Here is an 8772-nt window from a genome sequence, read left to right as displayed (position 1 = left end):
TCATCAATCCTACTCCATTTGATTTAGCTTGATCAAATTCATCTTGATCAACTAAATCCTTTCATCTTCTACACTTCCCCTTTGTCTTTGTCAAGGGACCATAAGTCCCTTGGTCACTTGATAGGACTTGCCTCTGTTACTTTGGAGCATCAGCCTCTCAACAAGTTCAAGGCCCTCAGTGGACTACAAATTTCATCAACAGTCATTCATTTAACTAATCCCCACAAGCATCTCTAGGAACCTGCTTCAACAACTTCCCAGTCATTGACTAGACTTGCATTCCATGAGCCTTAAGCAATAGAGAATGATGAGAGGATATTTTTCCTACACTTGTCTAGAATATCTTTGAGTACGAGACGAATGACCCAGTTGCTCATAGTATTTTCCTCTATTCATATACTTTAGTATAATTCTAGTTAATTCATTGTCATGTCTGCAACTTTCCATGTGGCTCCTATCTTCAAATCCTTTTGGTTTAAACACCATTGCAATATCCTTTTTTTAGGGTTGACACCTTCATGGTTATTCCCTGGGTTGACACCTTCATGGTTACTCCTACTCATTTCCTTTTTAGGGTTGACACATTCATGGTTATTACCTGGGTTGACACCTTCATTGGTTATTCCCTTTTTTGGGTTTAAACACCATTTCAATTTCTTTTAATGTTGACACCTTCATGGTTATTCCTTGGGTTAACATCTTCTTGGTTATTCCCCTCTCCTGGTTTAAACATATTTTTCTTACCATGTTAGACCCAGTGCTTTGTAAGATCTTTGTCATGTCAGTCTCCGACTTTGACAATTCTTGCTCTTCTTCCTTACCATGTTACACCCAGTTCTTTGGTAAGACCTTTGTCATGTGAGTCTCCGACTTTGACAAGTTCCCTTTCTGTTGGTTTAAACACCATTTCAATTCCTTTTCGTTTGGGACACACCTTTATGGTTAACCCCCATATCCTTTTCCTTTAGTTTAAACACCACCCCTAGTCTTATCTTTTCTCAGTCTTTGTCCTCTGAGCTACGGAGCTCTGACTTTCTCATTGCACTATGAGAATACATAGGCATGAGGATGTGAATCCTCGGCGAGCATTTTTCTTTCTTTTCCCCTTTTTTCTCTCTGGTTCTCTGAACTACGAGGCTCTGACTTTCTCATTTCATTATGAGAATACGTAGACATGAGGACCACAATCCCCCTCAAGCACTCTTTTTCTAACCCTTTTCTGTTTTGCAGGTACATGAAGATATCAACACCCATCCAATCAAGGGCATTCAAGACAGTTCCCATGGAGTACCATGGATGTGAGTGGTTCTAATACCTTTCACTTGCATAAGCGATTCCCTTACCCATTTCTCTGTGTTTCTTTTTCCCTTTGGGTTTTCTCGATGTTTTCTCTTCCCTCCTTTGGAATAAATAAAGTTTGGTGGCGACTTTTTTGTACCTTTGAGCTTGCGGTGTTTGGTGGACATATTTCAGCTAGCTTCAGTTAGTTCTCGTTGTCAATTTCTTTAATGTTGTTGAAATTACTTGTTATATCTGCTTATGGTTCAGTTTTGATGTTACACTTTTGTTTTACATTTATCATTTTTTATTTAGTTTGAGTAAAATAATTTCAAATTTTAAGACAATACTACAAAAAGACTTTTTCACCATGATTGGTAAAGATATATCATCATGGGTGATAAACCATGGTAATGTAGGGTGTGGTAGTATATTCCCCCTTTACCACCATAGGTTGGTAATCATATCTACTAAAAAATATACATATCATAATGGTTGAGAGAAGAATTCTACCACGGATGGTGGCCCGTGGTAAGTAGGGTGTGGTAGTACATGTCCGCTTTACCACCATGGGATGATAACCGTAGTAAAAACCAGTGCGTCATATCACTACGATTGTAGATATCAACAATAGTAAAATGTGAAGGTCATTGGTTTGATACCCAATGCAATAATTTTGAGAGATTTTTTAACATTTCACCACAGTTGAAGTTACAACCGTAGTGAAAGACATATCATACAATATTTCACCACAGTTATAACTAGCATCCTTTGTGATATGTTCACTTAAGTTTATTATAACTTATGTGAAATGCTTATTTCACCAACTTGTCAATAAACATATTACCTTTAAATTTGACTTAGAAATTAACAATATGACAAATTGAGTTATATTAGAAGAACAACTTACATTAATTAATGTTTTTCAAGCTTTCTACAACCCATTATCCGTATCTCGCTCATTGACCGTTAGAAATTAGTTTGATGCTTGTAGTTCTTCAATCAACACTTTCTGTTTTACTAGTTTATTATGCAAAGTATTAACTTAACATTTATGAACAAACAACACAAATAACACAAACAACAATATTTATGAACCAAATCATAAACTAACCTTAACATAAACAACAACACATTTATCAAACATACCCCAACAACAATATTTATGAACAAAATCATCATAAAATAACCTTAACATAAACAATAAAATACTTTAACAAAACAATTAAATACCTCAACAATAACTTAAATAGTTTACATACCTCAACAATTTAAACCCATAATCTCAACTTAACAACAATAAAAGAATAAACCTTGTGTTAGACGAAGACACATGTTTGACGTAGTTGTTGAACAATAAAAACAAGATAATAAGACTAATAATTGAATAACAACAACATGATATCATATATGCTAAAATGATTCACATGCGTACCTTTATTTGAAAAGATTTATGGAAAAAGAAAACAAAGATATGAGCTTGCTACTTGTATCGTTAGTGTAAGAAATTTTATACTGTCAATTCATCATCATCATCTGTTTGTATTATTTTATAGTGATTAAAATAAAAGTCAAGTTATTTCCATCATCCGGTATCTGTGTTAACTAACTGTATAAAATATTAATATATTTTAATTAAATTCATAATTTAATTGTTAAAAAGTGTTGTTTAGAATATTATTAATGTTAGATATTAAAAAAGGATAACTTCTTTACCGATTTCAAAAAGTTTAGGTATTAGAACGTCAATTTATTTATTTTATCATTGATAATTTTAGAGCAATTATTGAAAGAAATTAATTGATATGAATGAATAGTGTAAATTAATTTTACACTGTCATCCAATAAAAATTCATCAATCTATTATATTATATTATTAACTTAAAAAATTATTAAGATAAATATTAATTGAAAGTGTAAAAAGGGAATTATACTTTAACTGATGTAGTATTAATATCATTGATTGTAAATAACAAAATGCATCCATCAAACATCATGGACAAGGAGTCAAGAACAATCTAAACATAATTATTCAAAGGAAAAACACAAATGTAAGGAACCCGTAAATTATAATTGTGTAAATTAAGTCTAAGCAAGGATCTCATTCAGAGATTTGGCTTCAAGTTCCCTATTTTCTTTTACTTCCTTACCCAGCTTCTTCATCCTAGCAATCTCAAGGTCCTTGCTCATCTTCCTCCTATACATTTCAGCAAAAGTAATTGGTTCCTCCAACACAGATTCCTCTCCTTCTCGAATCTTCAAAGGGTACACAGTTGCATCTGGTGCTGGATTCTGGAATGTCGCAATGGATAAACGACTGTAGTTTGAATTCACCACTGCTTGATGATCAGCGTTTTTGAACCGTCCATTACTCAGATACTGCATGCATGTGCAAATTAAACAAATCATGATTTTAAAAATGATTTTTTTTTTCAATTTCTTAAATTTTATTTATTAACGATACCGATATTCTATAAAGAAATTAAAAAGTGTACTCACATGACCATGATCTCCAATATTGACAACAAAAGCACCTTCAATTGGCTTAACAGTGATCCACGTGTTACCATCATCTCTAGTTGCTTGAAGACCACCAACTTGATCTTGAAGCAACAGAGTGATGGTGCCAGGGTCAGTGTGTCGTTTCAGCCCAAGAGTGAGATCAGGTTCAGGACATTTTGGGTAGTAATTCACCACAACCTTTTGATCCATATCAACGCATGCTTTCGTTAGAGCTTCTTTCTCTAACCCCATAGCCTCTGATAAAACTTCCAATAGCTTACAAGCTAAACTCATTAGCTTCTCACTGTATTGCTCTGTAACCGCTTTCCATCCTTCTGGCTTGTTTGGCCACCTTGAATAGTCTCTTTGACTAATTGGGTAGGAAAAATATATCATTATCTCTCTCCAATCCTTCACTGCTTCTCCCTGTAAAATTATTACAAATTAGTATAAAACTCTTGGTTCATTTCATATATGTTTTATTAAAATTCCAAAATAGTGTAAGATTTGTTTATTACGTACTTGAAGATGACTAGAGACATTGAAGCCACCTCTTTTACCACCGGACATGTCAAACTGAAGCTTCTCTTCCGGTGACAAATCGAAGAACATTTTAGCAAAACGGGTCATCTCGGAAATGAGATTTGAATCAACACCATGATCAACAACTTGGAAGATACCCCAATTCTCGCAAGCTTCTACAATTTTGTCGCAAATTTCTGTTCTTCTGCCATGGACATCGTCGATTCCGGCGAGAGAAATGATTGGAATGTCATTGCTGAAGTCATTGTAAGAGACTTTTGGACGCTCGCTTTCGTCACGAACGAAACTGGACTGGAGGGTTTTTTCTTGGGAAAGATGGCTGAGAGTTCTCGCGGGTGCCATTGTTTGTTTGTATGGAAATTTGGATACGTTTCTCTGTTTTTGTTTCTCTGTTCTCTGTTTGTTTGTGAGAGAGTTTGGAAAGACCCGAAGGTATTGCACCTAATTTATAGGACTAGGGATGGCTATTTTTAATGTGTTTTAACTAACATGTACTAGTTTATTTATTATTTTATTATTTTCACTGTTTTCTATTTTTGCAACAAAGATACTGCTACACAGTATAAAAGGAGGTTGTTTACTTTTTAGGAAATTTGACTGCAGTACCCAGTTCTGGAAAAAAATCGTCGAAATGTCGCAATGAAAAATTTTCCTAAACTCTCATACTTTTCCATTATTTTAAAATAAGCTAATTTGAATGTTGAAGGATCACTATTCAAAATTAACCTTCGCCTATCCATTTTTCTTGATTGTACTAAAGCACTATGTGGGTGTTAGAACTAAAGTATTTTTAAGAAAGATTACAGAAGAAGAAGAAGAGAGAAAAGAGAAAAAAATCGAATCGTAAAATTGTGATTTATAATAAGTGTTGTACTATTTAAATTATAATATATTATGCTCTTTATACAGGCAACTAAACTTCAGACCTAAAAGTTATTCTGATTCACACAAGTCCAAAACATACGAAATGTAAAATACAAAATTATCAGTTATATTTCGACACAATTATATGATGTATTTGACTCTGTCGAATGCAACAGACTTTTTCACCTAGACTAACTACTCTGACACAGTCGAATGCTAGCTTTCGACAGAACATCAAATTACAGCTTCTAACACCCCCTAATTCATGTTCTCGAGACTTCTTATCATGATACTTCTCTTCAACTCGTCGAACCTGACTTTCTTTCAATCTTTCCTTTGTTAACTTGATACCTTAGAAAATGATACCTCATTTCTATGTGTTTACTTCGACCATGACACACTAGATGATTCTCCAAGTCGATAGTTGACTTGTTATCGACAAACAACTTCATTTTCCTAGGTTCCATTATCTTGAGCTCTTCAAGCAATATCTTTAACCATGATGCTTGACATGTTGCATATGATGCATCCACGTACTCAACTTCACATGATGACAAAGCCACAATGCTTTACTTCCTTGAGCTCCAAGAAATTGGAGAGACTTCGATCATGAACATGTAGTCTGCAATACTCTTCTTTCTGTCGTGATCTCTACTAAAGTTTGAATTAGTGTGACCATATACTTTTGCATATGTGTTGGTCTTCTTCTGACTCATTCACTTGTGTCTTTGAACTCCATCCTTAAGAAATATGACAAGTTCCCTATGTTGGACATTTTAAACTCTTGCATCAACTTCGACTTAACTCTTTTTATCTCTGTTTCATCTGCATATGTAATCAACAAATCATCTATATACATGCATATGATGATTCGACTATCCCTATTTGTATCATTGACATACACTCCATGTTCAGAGATACGTTTTGTGAAACCTTATTCAATCAGGAAGTTGTCTATTTTCTTATTCCAAGCTCTCGGGGCTTGCTTCAAACCATGGAGAGCCTTCCTAAATATGTACACCTTCGGCTCTTGCCATTTGATTTCGAATCTTGGTGGTTAACTGACATAGACCTCGTCTTCCAAAGGTCCATTCAAAAATGCTGATTTTACATCCAACTGATGTATCTTCCACCCTCTGTATGATGCCGTCAACACAACAATTCTGATTGTCTCCAGCCTTGTGACACGTGCATACACTTCATCGAAATCAATACCAAGTTTTTGAAGAAAACCACTCGCCAGTAGTCTTGCATTATGCCTTGAGGTTTCACCATTTGACCTTCATTTCAGCTTGTAAACCCATTTCACATCAATCGGCTTCTTGATTGACTCTTCGACAAGCTCCTATGTCTCGTTCTTCTCGATTTCCCTGAGTTCTTCTTTTATGGTTGCTAACAAAATCAGATCATTCATGGCTTGATCCAAATTGATTGGTTCTGATTCATCCATCATCACCGCTTCTTCTATTAAGTCACATCCGCATCGATTGCTAGATCTGGAAATCTCTCATATCCGGCTAGTTTTGTCAACTCAGTTCTTGCTCTAGTAGATCTTTAACATTTTGCTCAGGTGGTTCTTCATTTCAATTTATCGGGACTTCAGTTTGTTGGTCTTCTTCAAACATAGTTGTAATTGTATCTGACTCCAGTCGAACTGACCCATGACTCTAATCCCACCATGTGCTTTCATCCACTAGAACTTCTCGACTGATCACAAATTTATCTTTATTTGGTGAATACAGTTTGTATACACCAATTAAATGATAACCTATGAACACCATGGTCTGACTTCGATAATCTAGTTTCTTCCTCAATTGTTCAGGGACATGCCTGAAGCACATTGATCCAAAAACTCTAAGATGATTAACATCCGACTTCACACTTGTCCAAGCCTCATAAGGAGTCTTCTCGACTATCTTCTTGATTGAACATCTGTTTAGAATGTATACTGCTGTCGAAGCTGCTTCACCCCAAAATCTCTTTGGCATGGCTTTAGCTTTCAACATGCTCCTAGTCATGTTCAATATACTTTGATTCTTCCTCTCAGCTATGTCATTATGTTGAGGTATATATGGTGCAATGAACTCATGCTTTGTACCATCCTCATTGTAAAATCTAACGAATTTCCGAGAAGTATATTCACCACCACCATCAGTTCTCAATTTCTTCAACTTGCATCTACTTTGCTTCTCGACATGAAATTTGAACTTCTTGAATTGCGTGAATACCTCACTCTTTCCTTCAATAAGGTAAATCCACATATATCTGGTGAATTCATCTATGAAGATTAGAAAATAATAGTTATCTCCATTGGATCTTACTTCAAATGGTCCACACACATCAAAATAAAATGGACTAAAATATAATAGAATGCATTTCATTCAATTACTTACCCTCATTTTTATTTTATCCAATTTAAATGAAATAACAATTTTTAGTATATTTTAATATAAAATATTCAAACATTAAAATAAAAGGGTCTGTTTGAAATGGTTTTAAAAAACAGTTTTATAATTTTTAAAAATTGAAAAACAAAAAACTTGTTTGATACATTTGTTTCTCAAAACTATTTTTAAAAACACTTTTAAAATTCAATGTTTTAAAATCTAAAAAATTGAAACTACAAAAATATGTTTTGATTTTCAATTTTCAGTTTTATTTTTTAATTTTCAATTGAGATGAACTGGAAAAAAATACACGGTTTCATTAAATTTCTCCCTCGCAATTATTCTTTCTCTAATTAATCCTTATTAAGTGAATGGTATATTTTTATATATTAAGTGAATTTGTATATATATTCAAACCAACACTCAAATATAATTTTATACATTAGGCGAATTGTATATTTTATCATTAATTATTAAAAATATTTTAATAAACTTAAATGTATATTAGCTGAATTTTTATATTTTCAAAAAATATATCACAATTATTTTTATTTAATAAAATAGATTTTTAAAATATAGATTATCAAACAAACTATATTGTTCTATTTCAAAAAAAAATAGTTTTGACTAACTATACTATCAAACATTTTTTTCTTTTTAATTTTTAAAACAGTTTTCAAAAATTGAATTACCAAATGAATTCTTTTTTTTTTTTTTTCAAAAACAAATTTATAAAATAGATTTATAAAACAGATTTTAAAAATTAAAATTGAAAAGAGATTCAAACAAGCCCTTATTCTTCTCCACTTCGTTCCATTTTAATTCAGTGTGTTTCATTTCATTTCACTCGTTTTGAAATATCCATATTCCTTATTGACATACGGCAAGAATTGACGTTGAATTTATGTGTTTGAATAGCAGACTTGTTTTCTTTTTATATTTATATTTTGTTCATATATTCCATCAATGATTTTGTCACATTTATGAAGCAATTATTTTTATTTTTATTTTCTCAAATTCTCATGCATACATAAACCCTTACGAAATAAAGCATGTTTGGTTGGTTACAAGTGTTATGCCTAGCCAACATATGAAAGCATGACAAAGCAATTGTCGTCAATTATTAGTAAATGCTTTCCGCGTCATGTGATTTCTAGAAGTGGTTTTTTAATGCTTTTTTTAATTAACATTCACTTAT

The 8772-nt window shown here is 33.0% G+C and overlaps 1 protein-coding gene across 1 annotated transcript; it reads right to left on the bottom strand.

Moving 5' to 3' along the window:
* Positions 1–3206: 3206 nt before the first annotated feature.
* On the bottom strand, positions 3207–4759 carry LOC127074686 (naringenin,2-oxoglutarate 3-dioxygenase). The gene is made up of 3 exons (XM_051016025.1): positions 4303–4759; positions 3778–4206; positions 3207–3657 (listed from the first exon to the last, which is right to left on the bottom strand). Exons 1-3 carry the CDS (start codon positions 4663–4665, stop codon positions 3367–3369), a joined length of 1083 nt encoding a protein of 360 aa, XP_050871982.1. The 5' UTR covers positions 4666–4759; the 3' UTR covers positions 3207–3366.
* Between the last annotated feature and the right edge of the window lie 4013 nt (positions 4760–8772).

The sequence above is a fragment of the Lathyrus oleraceus genome, chromosome 4 (genome assembly GCF_024323335.1).
Source record: "Lathyrus oleraceus cultivar Zhongwan6 chromosome 4, CAAS_Psat_ZW6_1.0, whole genome shotgun sequence".
Taxonomy (NCBI): domain Eukaryota; kingdom Viridiplantae; phylum Streptophyta; class Magnoliopsida; order Fabales; family Fabaceae; genus Lathyrus; species Lathyrus oleraceus.
Note: the sequence above shows the minus strand (reverse complement) of the source record. Positions and strands in the feature narration are given on the sequence as shown.

Coding starts and splice junctions, on each gene's coding strand:
- LOC127074686 (XM_051016025.1), bottom strand. CDS start 4,665: ATGGCACCCGCGAGAACTCTCAGCCATCTTTCCCAAGAAAAAACCCTC. Junction 4,207..4,302: donor ATGTCTCTAGTCATCTTCAA/GTACGTAATAAA, acceptor ATAATTTTACAG/GGAGAAGCAGTGAAGGATTG. Junction 3,658..3,777: donor ATATTGGAGATCATGGTCAT/GTGAGTACACTT, acceptor ACATGCATGCAG/TATCTGAGTAATGGACGGTT.